Raw genomic sequence first — 21763 nt, forward strand, 5'->3', positions numbered from 1 at the left:
GGTGGGAGCAGAAGATCCCAGTGGTGGGCAGGGCCTTAAAATCTTTTAAATCCCCTGATCTTTAGAGTGAAAAAATGTCTACTGTTTAAAATACAGCTCTTGTTTTTTCACTCTGTCTGTTCATATACGCCTGGGGTTATCATTATAGGATTTGTGCTGCATGACTGATTTCACAACCTAACATTTTCATGGTGGGATGACTGTCCATTCACAGTTTAATTGACAGCTCCAGGTTTTTATAAAGTATTTGGTCTGGGACTATGCATACAGTTGCTTGTTTCATAAGCGATTAAGTACTTGAAGGAAATGCTTGTTTTTTTTAAAGAGTTAAGTAGTTGAAGGAATGTAATTGTAGTGAATGTTTTTTTTAAATCAATGAAAATGATTTTTAAAAATAGGAAAGTCACCAATCGACACTTAGAACTTTATTTTGTTTTATCTCAGCATGGGTGCTGAGGTCTAACCATGGGCACAGGGTCAGTTGGCATGGAGGGTGTAAGGGCAAAGGATGGTAGCTGGTGGACATAAATTGACCTGAGATATCATTAGTTGTTTTTTTAACAAACAATTTTATTGAGGTATTTCTTGGCATTGTAAACAGTTACAGATTACAGAAATATGCAAATATCAACAGAAAACCAACATTTCAACCAAACCATAATGCACATACCCGCTCCTCTCCCACCGACAGTCCCCGCCTGTTTATCCCTCCTACTCTACCCTAATCTCCCACCCCCCCTGCTGACGCTCACTCTCCCGCGAAGAAGTCGATGAATGGTTGCCACCTTCGGACGAACCCCAATACAGATTCCCTCAAGGCGAACTTGATTTTTTTCCATACCCAGAAAACGTGACATGTCCGACAGCTATAGTCCGGTCTTTGGGGGTTTTGAGTCCCTCCATGCCAGCAGTATTCGCCGCCGAGCTATCAGGGAAGCAAAGGCCAGAACATCGGCCACTTTCTCTCCCTGGACTCCCGGGTCCTCCGAAACCCCGAAAATTGCCACCTCTGGACTCATCACCATTCTTGTTCTCAGCACTCGGGACATGACATCCGCAAATCCCTCCCAGTGCCCCCTAAGCTTAGGACATGCCCAAAACATGTGAACGTGGTTCGCTGGTCCTCACGCGCATCTAGCGCACTTGTCCTCCACCCCAAAGAATTTGCTCATCCGAGCCACCGTCATGTGAGCCCGGTGAGCGACCTTAAACTGAATCAGGCCGAGCCTGGCACATGTTGCGGTTGAGTTTACCCTACTCAGGGCTTCCGCCCATACCCCATCCTCCATCTCCCCGCCGAGTTCCTTCTCCCATTTGAGTTTCAGCTCCTCCGTCTGGGACTTTTCCCCCTTCATGAGCACCTTGTAAATATCCGAGACTCTACCCTCGCCTCCTTCTCCTCCAGAGATTATTCTGTCCTGAATCCCTGTTGGCGGGAGGCGTGGGAAGGTTGGGACCTGTCTACGTACAAAGTCCCACATCTGTAAATACCTAAAGTCATTTCCTCTTTCCAGCCCAGCTTTCTCCTCAAAATCCCTCAAACTCGCAAAGTTCCCGTCCAGGAACATATCACCCACCATCCTCACCCCCACTCGCCGCCATGCTCGAAACCCTCCATCCATGTTCCAGGGGGCGAATCAACGGTTATCACAAATTGGAGCCCAGACCAACGCCCCCACCTCCCCTGCATGCTTTCTCCACTGGCCCAAAATCCGCCCCCACTACCGGGCTGGTGGAGTACCTGGCCGGCGCAAGCGGTAGGGGAGCCGTGACCAGGGCTGCCAAACTGGTGCCCCTGCACGAAGCCGCCTCCACCCGCTCCCAGATAGACCCTGTACCCACCATCCACTTCCTTATCATGGTTATGTTAGCCGCCCAGTAGTAGTTGATCAGACTCGGCAATGCCAGTCCCCCCTCGCTGCGGCTCCTTTCAAGCACCGCCTTCCTCACCCGCAGGGGTTTTCCCGCCCAGACAAAGCTCATGATGATTTTGCCAGTCCTTTTGAAGAAGGACCGTGGGATAAAGATCGGGAGGCACTGGAAGATGAACAGGAATCTAGGGAGGATTGTCATCTTTACCATCTGCACCCTCCCCGCAAGTGTCAGCGGGAGTGCATCCCATCTCCGAAACTCCCTCTTCATTTGTTCCATCACTCCAGTCAAATGTAACTGATGTAACCTGCCCCAGTCACGTGCCACCTGTATCCCCAAGTACCGAAAACGTTCCCCAACCAGCCTAAATGGCAGCTCCTTCAGTGTATTCTCCTGGCCCCTTGCCTGCACTACAAACATCTCACTCTTGGCCATATTTAATTTGTACCCTGAGAACCGGCCAAACTTCCTCAATGTTTCCAGTATATTTTCCATCCCGGCCAGTGGGTCCGACACATACAGGAGCAGGTCATCCGCATAGAGAGAGGCCCTGTGCTCCACCCCCACCCTCGAGTCATTCCCTTCCACCCCTTTGCAGCTCTCAGCGCAATCGCTAACGGTTCTATGGCCAGCGCGAACAGTAACGGGGAGAGTGGGCATCCCTACCTGGTCCCGCGATGTAGCCTGAAATAATCTGACATTATCCTGTTCATCCTTACGCTAGCTTTTGGGGCCTGGTACAATAGTCTGACCCAATTAACCAGTCCCTCCCCGAACCTGAACCGTCCGAGTGCCTCCCACAAATAGCCCCACTCCACCCGGTCGAAGGCCTTCTCAGCATCCATTGCCACCACCACCTCCATCTCCTTGCCCGTCGGGGGCATCATGATCACATTAAGCAATCTTCTCAAGTTAGCAGTCAGCTGCCTGCCTTTCACAAACCCTGTCTGATTGTCCCCAATCACCTCCGGTACGCAGTCCTCAATTCTAATTGCCAGGACCTTGGCCAGGAGCTTGGCATCTACATTGATCAGGGAGATTGGCCTGTATGACCCGCAGGATTCCGGGTCCTTGTCCCGCTTCAATATCAGCGAGATGGTGGCCTGCGAAATCAGCAGCGGCAAGGTCCCTCTGTCCCTCGCCTCATTAAAAACCCTTGTCAGTACCGGTCCCACCGGTCCCACTATTTCCAAGAATTTCTTGTAAAACTCTACTGGGTATCCATCCGGCCCCAGTGCTTTCCCCGACTGCATGGCCTTTAGGCCCCCCAGTACCTCCTCCGCTCTAAACGGGGCCCCCAGCCCGTCCACTAGTCCCCTGCCTACGTTTGGGAAGCTTAGTCCATCCAGGAACCGTTTCATCTCCTCCTTCTGAAGTGTAGAGCTTACTATAAAAGTCCCGAAACACCTTATTCAGTCCTGATGGGTCCTCTACTCTGCTCCCCTTCCCGTCCACCACTCTACTTATTTCCCTGGCCGCCTCCCTCTTCCTGAGTTGCTGGGCTAGCAATCTGCTGGCCTTCTCCCCATGCTCATACACCACACCCCTTGCCTTCCTAAGCTGTTCCATGGCTCTACTCGTGGATAGCACTCCCAGTTCCGCCTGCAGTCTCCGTCTCTCCCTGAGTAGGTGAGATATCATTAGTTGACATGTAAGGGGCAATGGAGATAAGTGGGAGGTCATGGGTTGGCATGGAGGGTGTGAGGGGCTATGGGAGGTAGGCAAAGAGCATGAGGTGGCATGGAGCATATAAGGGGCCACAGGAGGTGGGTGAGGGTCATGAGGTGGCATGGGTTGGCATTGATGGGGCATGGTGAGTATGTGTGAGATGGTGATGAAGGGGTATGAGGGATGAGGTCGAGAGGACCTTTTTTTTGTTTTATTTTGTTTATAAGCTGTGACGAAGTCCCGGGTCATCGAGGCCAACCTTTCACACTCCTCACCCAGCAGTGCCTATGACTGCCACTGCACTGTTTCTGGGGACGGTGGGTTTGATTCCCTTTAACACCCATTCTCACCTCCCTCTCATCAGAAATATTCTTGACTCTGCATACCTGACTCAAAAATCCAGGTCACTATATTATCATCTTAAACATGCTGATCATTGACCTGGGCTATTGGACTCTCATGCTTGGGCATATGTTGAGTCTCAATAATGACTAAATTATTCCCCTTTTTCTAAAAGAATAGGTTGATAGATGGAGTACTTTAAAGGTAATGAGTTAAGCAATGGTGAAAGAGCATGAGGACCAAGACCTTCATCTGGTAAAGCATACTCATGTCATTTTACGTGGAGCAGCAATTATGATAATAATTGTGATGAAATGTCCACTGTTTTCAGACACCAGGGGCGGGATTCTCCCCCGAGGGCGGCGCGAATCCCGTCCTGCCGCCCCGACGCCGGCTGCCATATTCTCTGGAGTTGTTTTTCGGGCGGGGGCGGGATTCCAGCCACGCTGGTCGGGGGCCGTTGGCAGCGGCCCCCCCTGGCGATTCTCCGGGCACCGATGGGCCGAACGGCCGTCCGTTTTTGGCTGGCCCCGCCGGCGTGACTGACTCAGCTCACGTACCGGCAGGACATGGCAGGATCCGACCCCGGGGGAGGGGGGGGCACTGTGGCCTGGCCCGCGATCAGGACCCACCGATCTGCACGCGGGCCTGTGTGTGGTGGCACTCCTTCCTTCCGCGCCGGCCCATGTATGCCGGCGCGGATAAGAGAACCTCTCGCACATGCGGCAAAATACGCCAGCTGGTCTGCACATGCACAGAACCACGCCGGTGGTTCAGCGCATGCACAAGATCCCGCCTGCCCTTTGGCGCGTGCGCGAACTCGCGCCATCACTTCGCCGCCAGCTGGAGCGGCGCCAACCCCTCCACCATCCACCTAGCCCCCAAGACAGGTGAGGATTCCTCACCTTGGGGGCATGTTGATGCCGGAGTCGTTTGCGCAGGTTTTCCTGCCGGTGTGGGGACTTAGTGCCCGGAAGGGAGAATCCCGGCCTGGATGTATGGGGAGTAGATGGTGGCAGCCATCTAGGCGATAGTTGCCCCTGTTTGGGCAACAGACAAGGACATTAACTAAGTCAAATATTTCAGATTTGACATAAAGCACCAGGGTACAGAGATATTGGTTGGTGATAAGTTTTTTAGTAAGTATATTATGTTTGGTGAATCTCATAATAGAAGTGTGCAGAAGTGCTGAACAGTGTTTGGTTAACTGGATGGAAATCGGCGTCTAGAACACAAAGAGTTGATAAAAGTGCTGCTCCTTCTGAGACAAAGGGCAACTGCTAACACAGGGTTCAAATCAATCATCCTAAAATAACTCGTCCATTCAGCTCAAGTGGAAGATAGAGGCAATTTCATGACTGAAAAGACGGGAAGTTGGAATGGAAAATATAATATCCTGCACTGGGCCTACACGGTGGGCATGGTCTTTGCAGAGTACCAGCTCTTCCACTAGGGGCGGGGTATCTCTATTAACCTCAGTATAAAAGGACAGCCAGTGAGGCACGGACCAGAACAGGAACTCAGTAGGGATCTACCAGGCAGTGTAAATATTGTATGTAAATAAAAATAGGTTTCTTTATTTTACACGGTGTTGACTCTCCGTGTCCTTATTAAACTGGCGACGAGGAGTAAACTGGCTTGCTGTCGATATTGCAAATTACTCGGCTGAGCTCCTCCCCCATTTTCTGGACCCAGGTTTGGATTTTGAAAACATGCTCATAATCGTGGTAGTTTATAAAATGGCATTGGTTACAGGCATCAGCAAAAAGCGCCTCGTTTAAACACTCAGTGAATGTTGCTTTCCTGAATATTGTTTTGCAAGCCCACAAGCTAACAAACGTGTGCTTGATGAACCCTTATGCTTTAATTCTTCAGAAGAAGGAATGTAGAACTTACGACAGAGGTCTGCGGTCCTCCAGCGAATACAAACATCAAATCTGTTACAAGCTTCTGAATACACAGCTACAGCTGTACAGAAACCCAGATATTTTCCCTCCATATCACAGGCACAAGCTTCTTCGACACAAGCATCGTAGTAAGGGTTTGGATCAACCTGGCAAAGTAGCACAGTATCAGAAATCACAAGGATGCTTTGTAAGAGGTTTATATTTGTTTAGAATCGGTCACCACCTTACCTTTTTATGGCAAGCTTGAAAGACAGCGCCTTTAATAATGTTGCATCTCTTCTGAGCCCAGGCCAAACAATATGGATTTCTATCGCATGGGAATGTTTGATTTGCTGCGTTAGAGCATGACTCCATCGTCTTCCAACTGTTCCCAAACTCCACAGCGCTGGTCACCATATAGTTCCCCTTTGTTGTCAAATCATCTTCAATGTCATAGTTGAAATTTCCACAAAGCCCACAAACTTTATTCTTAAGAGCACAAAAGAGAATCAAAACAATAGTTACTGTTATAAAAGCACAATACATGTTCAATGGTTCTTTCCAAGTTGACCCAATGAGAAACACAAGATCCAGAATTGACCCATTTTGCTAACAGAATCCCTTCACAAATCTGGCGGGACTCCCCGGAATGGTCACAAACTCCACGGGGACCCGAGCTACACCCAAACCTGGACTTTATATGCAATCTTGCTTTGGGAGCAGAGACCTGCTCCCCAAGAATACCACTGCCACAGAATGAATGGAGCATCACAATATCTTACATTACATGAGTGACTACACTTTAAAAAAAGATTTCACTGGCTCCAAGAGCACCTTGGAGTGGCCTGAGGTTGTGACAGGTGCTAGCAAAATGCAATCCTGTTCTTTCTTTCTTCCAACACGTGGAATCAACATCCTGAAAGATTGAGGATGTGTTCAAGTAAGAACTCAATGTGCAAACAGGGACTTGCGGATGTGTCCATAACTAATATTTCAGTCAAGAGCCCTCTTCATTACAACTTGAGAACTTTATACAGGCCGTTTCTGCTATAAATGTGAACATGGGAATTTACATTAGAAATATAAAGTTAAATACTTAACTTTAAAATGAATATTAGAGCTTACATTCCCTGATCCAAATATCCACTCAATTATCAGCCTCTAAGCATCCCCACCTTTAACTGACTTCAAGTGATCCTTGCCCTCAACTCCTTGTGCCTATCTGTGTGGAGTTTGCATGTTCTTCCTGTGTCTGCATGGGTTTCCTCCAGGTGCTCAGGTTTCCTCCCACAATCCAAAAATGTGCAGGTGACATGGATTGGCCATGCTAATTTGCCCTTTAGTGTCAAAAGATGTGCAGGTTAACTGGTGTTGTGGGGGATAGGGGCAGGTGAGTGGGCTTAGGTTTCGGAGGGATGGTGCGGACTCATTAAGCCAAGTGGCCTCCTTCTGCAGTGTAGTGATTCTATGGGATCATAATTCCATAGAGATTGGCAACTATTGGCCGAAATCTTCCACTCAGGATCAGAACCCCTATTTCTAACCCTGCCTGGACAAAAGAAATTCACTTAACTTCCTCCGATTTTTCTGGGCAATCTTCCGATGGAGGATCTTGCAGAACTCAGCAAAGGAAACCTCAGAGGTGTCAGCAAAGGAAGCTGCTCAGAAGCCACACACCCTTTTTATGGCACTCGCTACAATAACCTGCTGAGAGGTCAAAAGTTCCAGAGCTTATTGAAAATCAAAGAGGAGAGGGTAAGTGGGCAATGAGGTTGGGAAGGTAGGGTACGTGGCCGGGGAGTTAGGATGGTAGGTAGGTAGGATAGCCAGGGGATTGAGTAGAAGATAGGTAGGGTAGTAGGTGTGCAGGGTGGAAGTTTGGGAGGCGAGTAAGGTGCATAGGTGGGTCAGTCAGAAGGGGTTGCCAGGTTGGGAGTTAGTTAGGGTGGCTCAGGGAGAATCGTGTAGGGAGTTTGATGGTGGGGTTGGGGGGTATTGTGGGTCAGGAGGTATTCAGGGGGTCAGGAGTGTAGTTGATATGTTGAAGAAGTGAGTTGCATAGTTTCCAGGAACTCGACTCGAATTTTTCTTTCGAACATCCTGGGTAAATAAGTTGGAACAATCCAAGTCTCTGACTCTAACTCCAAGTTGGAGACTTTCTTCGAGGATCCACGGGTAGCTGGAGAATTGTCTATCAGATGTTCAAGCTTCTTGGGCAATTCCATGGGGTTTCCGTGAGGTCCCATGGTGTGTCTTCCAGCGTACAACCAGACTGACCATCCAGAGATCAGAAGACCTGAATCATTGCATTTAAACACGTTGGGCGGGATTCTCCAGTCACCGATGCCGAAGTCGCGTTCGGCGATCGGACGGAGAAACCCCGCTTTCGCGATGCGCCGCCCCTCCAAAACAGCGTGCTCTAGGAGTACGCTGCACACTGTATCAACGGCCTCAGAATGTTGCCTGAGGCCCTCCACCAGAAGCTTTGTCCCCGACTTGCCGAGTTCCCGACGCCGTGGGTCTCTCATGCTATTCCTTGTCGGGAACTGGGTGTGGTGGCTGAGGACTCAGTCCAGCGCCGCCACAGTGGGCCATTCCACAGGCAGGGGTTCTTTGGCATGGGCTAGGGGCACTGTTGGGGATGGTCCGGGGTTCGCGAGCCGGCCAAAGGAAGCGCACTATTTTGAAGGCCGTGTCTTCGCACGGCTGACGCCATTTTGCATGCATGCGGCCGCTGTGTGCATGCGCAGCCACGGACCCGGCAATTCTCCGGCCATATCGGCAGCTAGAGCCAGGTTCTCTACGCTGCCTGCATGCTCGTCCCCAGCCGAATGGAGGATCGGTGGCTGTTTTGCGTTGCATTTTCGGTCGCAAAACGCCACCGTTCCCATGCCGACGTCAGGACATAGCCTGAAGATCGGCGAATCCAGACCATTATTTCTGTTGTTAGAATTTTATGTTTCTGCTTTAAGTCAGTGTTTCATATTGAAACTCTATATAGTTGCACTCTCTTGACAATAGCTGGCAGCACTGGAATAAGTTTCTGAAAATGTTCCTCAAATTAATTTCTCATCTTATTATACTGCTTTCAGGTATGTAATTTACTTGTTTCATGTAAAGCTTTTACCATAAATATATATAAGTAATGACTTTTGGCGACATTGATACTTTTTCCACGCTACAATGGGTGCATTTTACATTCCCACATTGTTGTTCCCAACCCTTCATTTCAAGCCAAGTTCTTAAGATGCCTGCCTTTGATCTGATCTGGCCATCTTCCAACTTGGCCTGAACTTGTACACTGAATCACCTGCCTACCGTCAGCCCCGGGCTCTCAATGCTCACTCCCAGTTCGACAAGTCCCAATTCATACTCATCAGAAAAACTGTTAAAACACATCATCCTCACAAAGCTTCCAGGCCAACTCCTTAGTGTATAGTCACCATTTGATGTGCCAGCGTTTTCTCCACTGTTAAATGATGCTATTCCCCAACCACACATAAATAAGTAAATGCTACCCTGCTACCATGTTTTTCCCATGTAAATTAAGTGAAAATTGCCCAGCATTACCTGAAGTGTTATGATTCTGGATGCTAGACCAATAACTGAACAATGACAGAAAGTCTTCTATTTATATTGTGTCTTTCATGACTACTGGCTGTCTTTTCACCCAATGAAGTACTTTTTTTGAAAAGTAATGAAATGTTGGAAGTGTAGCAAGCTCCCACAAACAGTAGTATAATGGTGGCACAGCATAGCTCCAGGGTTCCATGTTCGATTCCCGGCTTGGGTCACTGTCTGTACGGAGTCTGCACGTTCTCCCTGTGCCTGCGTGGGTTTCCTCCGGCTGCTCCGGTTTTCTCCCACAAGTCCCGAAAGACGTGCTGTTCGGTAATTTGGACATTCTGAATTCTCCCGGACAGGCGCCAGAGTGTGGCGACTAGGGGATTTTTACAGTAACTTAATTGCAGTGTTAATGTAAGCCTACTTGTGACAATAATAAAGATTATTATTATGATGATGATAATGAGCAAATAATCTGATTTTGTGACGTTGATTGAGGGGTGAATGTTGGCCAGGACACAAAGGATAACCCTCGACCAACTGAGCCAAGGTTGATTCTCTGATTACCAAAATTGAAAGTAATATGCATTCCATTTACCATCGACCCTATCCTGTAGTGCTTCTGAAGGCTAGCTGTCCTGTTTCCATAAACTCGGGCCTGCTCCTCCTAATCATTGCTGTCTGCTCTAACCACCTCCTCAGAAATTTCTCCATCTTTCTTTCATACTTCTTTCACACTGTTCTGTGACATTAGCTAAAAAGACATCATAAACCATTTCTGTTGTTTAAATTAATCAGGCTTTGTAGGTAATTCCAGTTAGATCATGTTCTCTCTACCGATGAACAGATATGAGGGGAAAGTTTTAATTTCAAAACACTGCTTAATTACCTTCCATCTTGCATCCAGTGTGACAGATAATCTTGTACGCTTGTCCCATATCACTGTGATCCCATTCGAAAACGTTAGGACTAAATAGAGTCCCAAGGTGTGAAGTGAATACAAATTATCTGTGCACTGGGTTTGACCAAGAGACACCTCAGTTATTCCATTCCCACTCAAGAGAATTAGCTCTCTGTTCTGTAAGAACACAATTGAAAACAAAACAGTTTACTAAAATGCATAATCATTTCAGATTAGACCTTGTACCTGATACTAGACAGAAGCATTTAAATCCTGAAAAATCAAAACGCATACCTCAAACAAAATTCTGATATTCCTTGAACATGTCACTCCATTTTCACAGCAGGGAACACTCTCTGCTAATATTTGGAATGTACCAGTTGCTCCTTGACATTTGTCCTGAAATGAAAATTATTTTAATGTGTTTGTGCAATGGAACATAGAACATAGAACATACAGTGCAGAAGGAGGCCATTCGGCCCATCGAGTCTGCACCGACCCACTTAAGCCCTCACTTCCACCCTAGCCCCATAATCCAATAACCCCTTCTAACCTTTTTTGGCCACTAAGGGCAATTTATCATGGCCAATCCACCTAACCTGCACTTCTTTGGACTGTGGGAGGAAACCGGAGTGCCCGGAGGAAACCCACACACACACGGAGAGAACGTGCAGACTCCGCATAGACAGTGACCCAGCAGGGAATCAAACCTGGTACCCTGGCGCTGTGAAGCCATAGTGTTAATCACTTGTGCTACCGTGCTGCCAACCTCAGTATGGAATCTGGATTGATTGCTAGTTAAACAATTCAAGTCCAATTTGTAAATTGTCAATACATTCATGACTGCACTATTTCTTATCTATCTTGTTGCAGCCAGAGAAACACCATCAGTGACTTCTCTTCCTGCTCCCTCCCACCTCAATTATCCATCCTCAGTCCCCACCTATTTTTCATGACGTGAACTTGTGGCCACGCTTTGACGCCATGACTAAGGCTACTTATTTTCATCTCCATAACTTTGCTTTACTTTGTTCTTGCTTCAGCTCATCTGTTGTTGAAACCTTCATCCGCGCCATCTCTCGACTTTGTGGTTCAATGTTCTGCTGCCCTTTCCCAACTCGTGTTAAATCACTAAAACCTGTGTCCACTAAACTATATTAGCTTATGGTTAAGCAATGCCTTAATTTTAAAATCCTCATCCTTCTTGTCACATTCTTCTCGGACCTTGCTCCGCCCTGTCTCTGTAATCTATTCCAGCCGCACAACTCTTCAAGACATTTCCACTTCTCTAGATCCGACCTTTTTACATTCCCCCTTTTTAATCATCCCACCATAGCCATGGCTCCAGCTGCCAAGATCCTTAAATTGTGGAATTCCCTCCCTAAACCTCTTCAGCTGCTAACCTCCCTTTGCTCTTTTAAATGCTCTTTAAAACATATTGATCTCTGACACATCTTTTGGTCACTTGTTCTAATACCTCCTTTTGCTTTATAGTGTTCCTGTGGAGCATCTTGTGATGCTGTAACAGGCTCAAGGTGCTCTGTTTTTGTTGCTGTGACAATGTATTTAGAGTCCTTGTGGTCCCTACGTGGCAGCCAGCAATTTAAGCGTCACTGATATGTTTGCTGAAGCATTGCTGTCACTTCAGAAGATCTGGGGCGTCATTCTCCGACCCCCCGCCGGGTCGGAGAATGGCCGTTGGCCGCCGTGAATCCCGCCCCCGCCGAAGTCTCCGCTCCCGGAGATTGGGCGGGGGCGGGAATCCGGCCGCGCCGGTTGGCGGGACCCCCCGCTGGATTCTCCGGCCCGGATGGGCCGAAGTCCCGCCCAGGAATTGCCTGTCCCGCCGACGTAAATCAAACCTGGTATTTACCGGCGGGACCAGGTGGCGTGGGCGGGCTCCGGGGTCCTGGGGGGGGGCGCGGGGCGATCTGACCCCGGGGGGTGCCCCCACGGTGGCCTGGCCCACGATCGGGGCCCACCGATCCGCGGGCGGGCCTGTGCCGTGGGGGCACTCTCCCTTCCGCCTCCGCCACGGCCTCCACCATGGCGGAGGCGGAAGAGACTCTCCCCACTGTGCATGCGCGGGAAACTGACAGCGGCTGCTGACGCTCCCGCGCATGCGCCGCATTTCCGCGCCAGCTGGCGGGGCAACAAACGCCATTTCCGCCAGCTGGCGGGGCGGAAATCCCTCCGGCGTCGGCCTAGCCCCTCAATGTTGGGGCTAGGCCGCCAAAGATGCGGAGACTTCCGCACCTTTTTGCCGGCGCGATGCCCGTCTGATTGGCGCCGGCTTTGGCGCCAGTCGGCGGGCATCCCGCCGTTGGGGTAGAATTTTGCCCCTGGTGTCAGAGGCCTTATTGATAGATTTTTGCTATGTTTTGTCTGCTTGTTGCATTTACATCCTAGCAGCAGTTCAGGAGCGTATCTGTAGGCTTTCCCAGGCAGGATTATCACACGTTGATATCTGCAAGTGGGCTGAAGACAGGCTCAGACTCAAGTACAATACCCTTGCAGTCAGAAAGCCCATCAAATAAATAATTAATAGCCAGTTAGGTGAAGTACCAGAGGGAACTACTGAAATTTTAAAATAATGGGGTGACATTGTCTTGGGAGAAAATTGGTGCGGTCAAAAGAGTGGAAAGCGTATTAAACGACCCGCACACAGTTCTTATTTTTTTCACCATCACGATTGTAATTGTAATTGGACTTCAGAAGCCCTTCAACACTTTGGTACAGTGCAAATGCAAAATATATAGGGTGGGATTCTCCGTCGGTGGGATCTTCCACTTCACCAACAGCGTACTCACGCCCATGGATTTCCTGACAGCGTGTGGGTGGCCACAATGGGTGTCATAATATACACCAGTATATCATGGTGCCGACACACACTGATGGACACACAGTAGGACCAATCAACATACACAACACCGCAGCCAATCACCAGTGAGAGCACACGCACTATAAAGACAGGGGACATCAGAGTTCCCGCTCATTTGAGTAGCAGCTAGCTAGGAGCACAGAGCTCACAGCCTGCAACACAGACATTCACCATGTGCTGAGTGCATCAACTGGTTAGGTCAAGGCAAAGGTCTTTCGTTAAAGCTGGTATTGTATTTACCCACAGTTCAAGTATGTTTAAATAATTAACCTTTTAATAAAATAGTGTTGCACTACTTCAAGTATTGGTGACCTGTATGTCATCCAGAACACCCAACACATCAATGGGAAACCCCATTAGCCGGCTACCAGGACGGAAGATCCCGCTGCCGGCAGGGGAGCGCCGCACCAGTTAACGGGACTGGCGGGATAGAGAATCCTGCCCCCAATATTGCTGATTAACTACACTCAAAAAGTGTTTCTACAGATACAACTGTGGTCACATAGCTCAAATGTATCATCCCCCTGTGATACAAGTTACCTGTTTCTTTGCCTTCCTCTCCAGCTCTGTGCAATACCTATTTACTGTACACCACCCAGCATTTAAGAGTCTATCACCATAATTACATATTTTTTTATTTTCATTGAGATAATTAAATAATAAATATGTTAGTCAATGTTAATGCACATCATATTTTTATGGGTTCATGGGGCGTGGGTGTCACTGGAAAAGCCAACATTTATTACTCATCCTTAATTGCCCTTGAGAAAGTTGTGGTGAGCCACCTCTTTCAACTGTGCAGCCCATGCAGTGTAGGTACATCCCTGGCGTTGTTCCAGAGCTATTAAACTGCCAGAGTCTATCTCCAACTTTTTTGAAGCAATTCATTCAATAGAAGAGAGGACTGTCATCAGATCGCCAAATAGTGAATGAAATGCATGTCAAACTAAGATAGGATGACCAGTGAAACTGCCACAAGTGTGGCTCACATTAATTTACCTCAACAAGGATGTATTCACAGTTGCCATCGTATCTGTATCTTTTTCCATCAAAGCTTATGTAGTGACCATCTCCATAAACTAGGCAGGTCTTTGGACAAGCTATTTTAGTACAGACCCATGATCCACCATTGCATGTGCTACAAATGAGAGTGAAGATTGATATTGTTCAATTTTTCATTGTTTATTGTGTTTTGTAATATTATTCATTGTAATATTTCGACACACTCACCAGTTATTGCAGTCCCTTTTTATTGTTTGTCCAGGATTGAAGATTTCACCACCAAATGAACAAGGACATCGTTCTGGTTGAATGCAATGTCCACTGTAATCTTCCACTAAACCTTCAGAGCACACACAGCCAGGCACACAAGGGTTTGGCTACATACAAGAGAGAATACTTTATCGATTGGCAGTATTGGTGATAAATCATACCGATGTACAACATGTCTGGATTAATCATCAACGACGTTAAAAAATTATAACATTGTTCTCACACAACTATACCAGTAGATGTGTAAAAACATCTACAGACCATGATTTCGTAGAACCACACGCTCTCTCTCTGTGGCTCTGCATGTTGAAAATGTAATTGGAAACCACAGAATATGACATGTAATGGCGAAGCACCTAGAATTAATCATTTCATACTTTATATAGTTAATCATGTCAAACATAATTATCTCGATGGAATTGTTCAACTCACCGGCTTATAAATTATGGGGGAAAATCAGCAATCCCATTGCGCCAAGCACAGATCCAGTCGCAACGGGTGAATCGTGCGGGAGCCCCAAATCGGATTCTGCGCCGGGCCGATCGCGACCTGAATCACTCAGTCTGGCGTGATCTGGATCTTGCCATCGCTGGGGGAAATCCAGATCTGCATGTTTAAGTGAACCATTCGGCGAATTTAAATACCTGGACGTGGGATTCACCAGAGGCGAGGAACTCAATGGCCATGACTGCCAGATCGCCAGGGTGCCATTTAATACTGGTCCACACAAACCTGGACGAGGTGTAACGTTACCTTGGGGGGGGGGGGGGGGGGTCTCGCAGGGCATTAGAGAAAACCTTTGTGATCGGGGATATGGCAAAGTGGCACATCCGCACTCCCCCTGGCACCTGGGCACCCTGGCACTTCCAGCTCAGCACTCCCTAGCAATGCCACACAGGTATCATAATATGCCACACTGGCAATGCCAGTGTGTCCAGTGCCAAATTGGAACTGCCAGGGGTCAGTCCTGGGCAGTGAAGGGGTGGGCTTAATAAAATGGGTGGTCGAGAGGCCTGAAAGGGGGTCGAAGATTAGGGCTGCCGATCAAAATAATGCCCCGATCTGCAAGCAGCCATTCCTTAGATTTAAGTCTGCTTAATCACGCTCTATGACATCAGGACACCAGAAATGTATAGGTTTATGGCCACTTACACACGGTCGGTTTAGAGTTTGACATGTCCTTTTACATGCAGTGACATTGCTGCAGTCTGAAAATAGTTTCCCCCTGCAATCTAAAGAAACAAACAATATTTATTGCAAGGCAATTATTACTTATTGATTTTACTTTCAATTTAAGTTTTGCATCATAATGGTTTTAACAAAGATTGCCAAATTGTTTACCTTGTAGGATTGATGAGTCAACTGCGTCAGGACAGGAGGGGACTCCATTGATGCAATAACTGAGGGAAAATACGCATTTGGTTATTTTGCAGTTTCTTAGACTTAATTGTTTGCTTCAAATTGTTCCTGGCAAAATAATAGTACTTACCATTGAACTCCATTTATACTCATGAGTTGGCTGCTCTGCACACTCAAACCAGAAAAGTGACATGGGCATTCTGACCTGCTCACACATTTGCCATCGTCATTCATGTACCTTCCCTCAGGGCAGCCGCAACCATCAACTGGAACATCCTGAACCCTACATGGGATATCAGGTCTTGACAGAAATCTGCAGGTCCGGTTACAGGCTGTCATATTATATTGAAAAACCTGAGTGCTTGGGCAGGTTATGCCTTAAAAAAAAAAGAAGAATTCCATGTCAGCCACTTTTTAGCCACAAATCCTCTGTGCAGTTAAATCCTGAAAAATGTCTCGTCAATTAATCAAAATATTTTATAAATGACAAAGATTTAACACAGCGATTGTATTCACGAACTCAACTATTTTTGTGGCAAAACTTGAATATAGTTCTTTATTTGATAATTATGAATGCAACAATTTTTCTGAGGGATATTACAGTTACAGTTACTTTCTGTCATAAAAAATGCCATTATCTTAGAAATAATGGCGGGATTCTCTGTCTGCTGACGCCAGAATCGGGAAACGTGATTGGGCGGAGAATCGGTTTGAAATCGTGGCGGGCGCTGGTTTCACGTCAAACCGCAATTCTCCGTCACCTCAACAGCAGCGTTAATAGATTCCAGAACATACAGTAACCCTGATGGCATATCATTAGCAGGCCCGAACCGGTATTCTCCAGGACCTCTGTTACTTTCTGCCTCCATTGGGGCAAATTCCCATCGGCGAGGTTCACTTGTGCTTTTAAAAATCATGAAACTGGCGCCATGGCTGATGAGGGAGAGAGAGGGGGTACGGAAAGTCTCTAACATCACCATAGTTTTCTGACAATCATGCTGCTGGCCGGGAGGCTTTTGCCAGGGCCGGGTGGAGTAGCGGGGGGTGGCCAGGAGGTGGGCTGTTTGGTCAGGATGGACAGGCATGCAACGCCCTTGCTGCAATCTGCAAGGCAGCTATGCAGCTGCGCATGCCACTGACTGCTCACAGTGAACCTAGGGCCACAGGTTGTATGAGTCTCCACCCAGGGCACCCCCCTAGTTACCCTCTGGCCCCAGTCAACCTATCCCATGGGCATGCTTCAGTGCAACCAGTGCTGAGTGTCAATCACGGACCTGGCGAATCCCACATAATTTCTCATTGGAATCAATTGTGTTCCATGTGGCACCAGTGCGAGCCTCTCAACGGTCTTTGAATTAGTCCACGTGCGGCGCCAGTTTTGCTGTCGTGGAAGACCAAGAATCCTGCCCCAGCATCGACACTTAAGTTTCAGGAACGGAGAATCCCGCCGAATATCTTTTTCTTTAATTACTTTTACTTTATATCATCAAGCCTACTTAATAATTAACCAAAGATAAGCTGGTCGTTCACTCTCCTGTATTTCTTAAAAACATTTTTCTTCAGTATTTACTGCTGTCATGAGAATGTCACTTTAAGAAATGTTTGGCTGCTCATGTTACTGCAGTGATGTCAGAGTGTGGGTGGAGCTGAGCTCTGGCTCTGCTTTTTAGTTTCACTTTGAGAAAAGCTTGGGTGTTTCTGTGGTTTTTTGGCTTAGTTTCAGTGTTGGAGCTGAAGTCAGACAAAGCAGGTGTACTGCTGTTCTCTCTGCCATGAAAAGACTATCTCTTGATCATTTGGTGAATTCAGAATTAGAAATGTTTGCAGTAGTGAATATAAACCTGATGTGCTTCTGTTAAAAGATGTTTATTTTGTCTTCTGGATGTTGTTTGGGAAGTTATTAAGGATTACTTAGTGTTGTATTCTTTGGGGGTTTATTTGAATTAATGGTTGCTAAGATGTTCACTGTATGTTTTAAAAAGGTTAACTTGAGTTCATAGAATTAACATTGTTTTGCTTTAAAAAATACTTTTCCATTTCTGCTGTACACCTGTAGAGTGGGCCGTGTGCTCCCCATACCACAATCTATAAACAGTTGTGGGTCAGGTGAACTCCATGATACACTTTGGGGTTCTCTAAACCCTGGCCCATAACACTGCATACGGAACTGCTTAATCCTATGAACTATCATGAGAGTGCCCGAAATGCATTAACTTCAAGCTTTCATTTGAGTAACGCAAGAAGATAAGAAATGGAAGCACGAATCTATCATTTAAGCCCTCAAGCCTGCTCCTCCATTCAGTTCACTAATGGCTGGACTTCCACCTCAACCCCACTTCCTGGCCACTTTGCATTTCCCTTCATTCACTCAGAGATCAAAAATCTATCAATCTCAGTCTTGAATATGCTCAACAACCCCCTCAGGGGTAGACAATTCTAAAGATTCACAACCCTCAGAGTAAAGACACTGTAATATCCCGCACGGGGCTTACAATGTGGGAATACTTATCTTTTCTGTGCTCCTTCGGGAGTACGAACTTTCCGCTAGGGGCAGGGTATCTCAATTAGCCAACGTATAAAAGGTCGGCCAGTAAGGCACCAACCAGAATAGGAACCCGGTAAGGATCTTCCAGGTGGTTTTCATATTGTTTGCGTGAATATAACTTTGCTTCTTATTTTATTCGGTGTGTACTCTTCATGTCCTTTTTAAAGACATTTCTCCTTATCTCAGTCTTAAATGATTGACCCCCTTATCTGGAGGCTATGCGACCATATTCCAGTTTCCCCTCCCACAGAAAACAACCTGTCAAGCCTCTTCATATTTACACAACCGTCACTAAGGCTCAGATTTTTGCCATGACCAAGAGACTGTCTGTCGAGTGAAAAAATGGTGGACAGCCCTCAAAATCCGAAGTTCCTCCCTCTCATCCCCCCCAAACACTTTCAATTTCTGCACGGATGGGTCTGTAGTTGGGTCGGGTTCACGCATGCATGTTTTACAGAGGCAGATGGGCATTTAAATAATTAGATAGTAAGGCCACCTTTGGAAGAGACAAGTCACACCTTGGGAGTGTTAAGAGTAAGCATGACTGTGCGTAAAAAGTGCATGAACATATTGGAAATTGTCAAAATTGTTGAAGAGCTGTCGAACTAGAACTTAATCACTTGGCATGGATGGATTAAGGGCAATGGATGGGTTAAGTACATGTGTTGGCATTAGTTGGTAATAAGTTGGTTTAGAGACTATAAGAAGCCATGCAGCTCTGATGGGTATGGGAGCCATATTTGGTGGCTAGAGGGGCATGGGTTGGCATGGAAGTATGGGGGGTCTTGGAGGATGGATGGGATACATTAAGTCATTTTGGTTTGGATGGATCGGGCATGGGAGCATATGTGTGGGTGAGGGGACTGAGAGGTGAGGGCTGAATGGTGTTTTTTTTGTTCTCATGATTTTTATTGAAATTCAATAGAGTGCAAGAGCACAGAGGCTCACCTACCGTCCAGCCCACCTCTACACTCATTCCTGGGGTTGGTGGGCACAACTTCAAATCCAGCCCTCCCACCACCTGTGACCTCTGCCCCAAAATGAAAATCAGAATTGCGGGCTGCCGTTTCTAAAAGGTGGGTTCACAGAAACGGGAATGCCCCCAACTGTGATCACCTGACCTGAGAGCAAAACATCTGGGCCTAAGATTTCCTATTGGAGCTGTAAGACTTACAGATCGACCATGATCGAGTTAATAGCATAACAAGCCCGAGAGGCTGAACGGCCATCCCTGGTCATACATAGAGCTCACCAGAGAGGTATGTCTTCTTCTGGTTGCTAAAAACTAGCTTTATGTTCACAGTGGTGCAGTGCCAGTAGATTGAACTGATAGATTCTGATGGCCAGTGCTCGGAAAGCTGCTGCTCTTCAGATGTGAATTGGGTAAGGGAATAGTCATTCCAGGCAATGAACAAAAAACAAAGAACAAAGAAAAGTACAGCACATGAACAGGCCCTTCGGTCCTCCAAGCCTGCGCCGACTATGCCGCCCGTCTAAACTAAAATCTTCGACACTTCCAGGGTCCGTATCCCTTTATTCCCATCATATGGATTTCTGCTTGTCAAACTATTGTAAGGGCAATCATGAAAACATTCCTGCAGAGTTGCACAAGGGTATGTAAACAAATAGATGTGTAAAGGACATAATTGCTAGACTGGGTCTGCAACAGGTGGTGAGAGAACCAACAAGAGGTAATAACATACTGGACCTCATCCTCACCAACCTGCCTGCTACAGATCAATCTGTCCATGACACTCAAAGGAGTGGCCACCGTATAGAGACAAAGTTCCATCTTCACATTGAGGATACCCTCCATCATGTTGTGTGGCACTACCATTGTGCCAAATGGTATAGATTCAGAACATTTCAAGCAACTCAACACTGGGCATCCATGAGGCACTATGGGCCATCAATGGCAGCAGAATTGTACGCAGCCACAATCTATAACCTCATAGCCCAGCATATCCCCCACTCTACCATTACCACCAAGCTAGGTGATTAACCCTGGTTCAATGAAGAGTGCAGGAGGACATGCCAGGAGCAGCACCAGGCATACTGAAAAACAAGGTGTCAACCTGGTGAAGCTACAACACACAAATACCTGTGTGCAAAACAGCATAAGCAGTAAGTGATAGACAGAGCTAAGCGATCCTACGATCAACAGATCAGATCTGAGCTCTGCTGTCCTGCCACATCCAGTCGTCAATGGTGGTGGACAATTAAACAACCCACTGGAGAAGGAGGCTCCACAAACAACTCCATCTCAATAATGGAAGAGCCCGGCATACCTGTATAAAAGACAAGGCTGAAGCATTGGCAATAATTTTCAGGTGGCCAAAAGCTTGATCAAAGAGCTAGTTCAATGCAACCGCCAAAATCTCCCATCCTCATTCACTTCTGGGATTTTCCAATGCCACTGAGAGTGGGTGGAATTTTGGCTAGCACGCCAAATTCTCCATTCTCACTCACAACGGGTTTCACCATGGGCAAGATGGGAGAATCCTGTCCAATAAATGAGGAAAGATAGGTAGAGCCAGAGAGGTTTAGGGAGGGACATCCAGATGCTCAATGCAGCTGACAAAACAGCCACTAATGGTGGGGTAATTAAAATCGAGGGCAGGCTAGAGTTGAAGGAACAAAGTCAAAGGGGAATGGAACAAAGTCAGGAATTGAAGTTAAGGTATAGATCAAGCATGGTTTAATTGAATGACAGAGAAGACCTGAGAGGTTGAATGCTATACTTTTGTTCCTAATACTCCTTTGTCACCTCCACATGCAAATTAGCTCTCTTCAGGGATATGGGGACTTTGGAAACCTTGAACTTTATAATCATAGAATCCGTACAGTGCATAAGGAGGCCATTCAGCCCATCGAGTCACCTCAACAACGACCCTCTGAAAGAGCACCCCAACTATGCCCATTGCCTGACCCTATCCCCACAACCCAGCTTGCCTGCGCATCTTGGGACACTAGGGAGCAGTTTAACTTGGCCAACCCACCTAACCTGGACATATTTGGATTGTGTGAGGAAACCAGAGCACCGGAGGAATCCACGCAGACATAGGGAGAATGTGCAAGCTTCACACAGACAGTCGCCCAAGACTGGAATTGAATCTGAATCCCTGTGCTGTGAGGCAGCAGTGCTAACCACTGTGCCACCTGCTGTGATGATAAATGTAACTACAAAGCACTTACTGCAAATTGATCTTCTCCAGTTATTCACAATGATGCCTTTTGCTGCACAAGCATGAGAATAAGCCTCCAATGCAATGCACACACAGTCATTGATCCTCTCACAATTACAGGAGGCAACTTTACACATCTAAAACACACAACAAAAAAATGCATTATTATAAAAGCCCAGAGTTTTAAGCATCCCCATTCTGCATATCATCATGACTTTAAATAAGAATAATTGCTTCTCTATATATTTTATAAAGTTCATTTCCAGAAATTCCATACCCTATCAATTG

At 47.0% G+C, this 21763-nt stretch overlaps 1 protein-coding gene across 1 annotated transcript in view; it reads right to left on the bottom strand.

Moving 5' to 3' along the window:
- Nucleotides 1-21763, bottom strand: part of LOC140387620 (uncharacterized) — a 176173-nt gene that overhangs the window by 116787 nt on the left and 37623 nt on the right. Inside the window, exons 17-26 of the mRNA XM_072470813.1 lie at nucleotides 21486-21612; nucleotides 15876-16122; nucleotides 15728-15786; nucleotides 15539-15618; nucleotides 14345-14493; nucleotides 14114-14252; nucleotides 10528-10632; nucleotides 10222-10410; nucleotides 6018-6257; nucleotides 5779-5935 (exon numbers count right to left, since the gene is read on the bottom strand). Of these exons, the coding sequence (XP_072326914.1) occupies nucleotides 5779-5935; nucleotides 6018-6257; nucleotides 10222-10410; nucleotides 10528-10632; nucleotides 14114-14252; nucleotides 14345-14493; nucleotides 15539-15618; nucleotides 15728-15786; nucleotides 15876-16122; nucleotides 21486-21612 (1492 nt within the window). The remainder of the gene's footprint in view (nucleotides 1-5778; nucleotides 5936-6017; nucleotides 6258-10221; nucleotides 10411-10527; nucleotides 10633-14113; nucleotides 14253-14344; nucleotides 14494-15538; nucleotides 15619-15727; nucleotides 15787-15875; nucleotides 16123-21485; nucleotides 21613-21763) is intronic.

The sequence above is a fragment of the Scyliorhinus torazame genome, chromosome 13 (genome assembly GCF_047496885.1).
Source record: "Scyliorhinus torazame isolate Kashiwa2021f chromosome 13, sScyTor2.1, whole genome shotgun sequence".
NCBI classification, from domain to species: domain Eukaryota; kingdom Metazoa; phylum Chordata; class Chondrichthyes; order Carcharhiniformes; family Scyliorhinidae; genus Scyliorhinus; species Scyliorhinus torazame.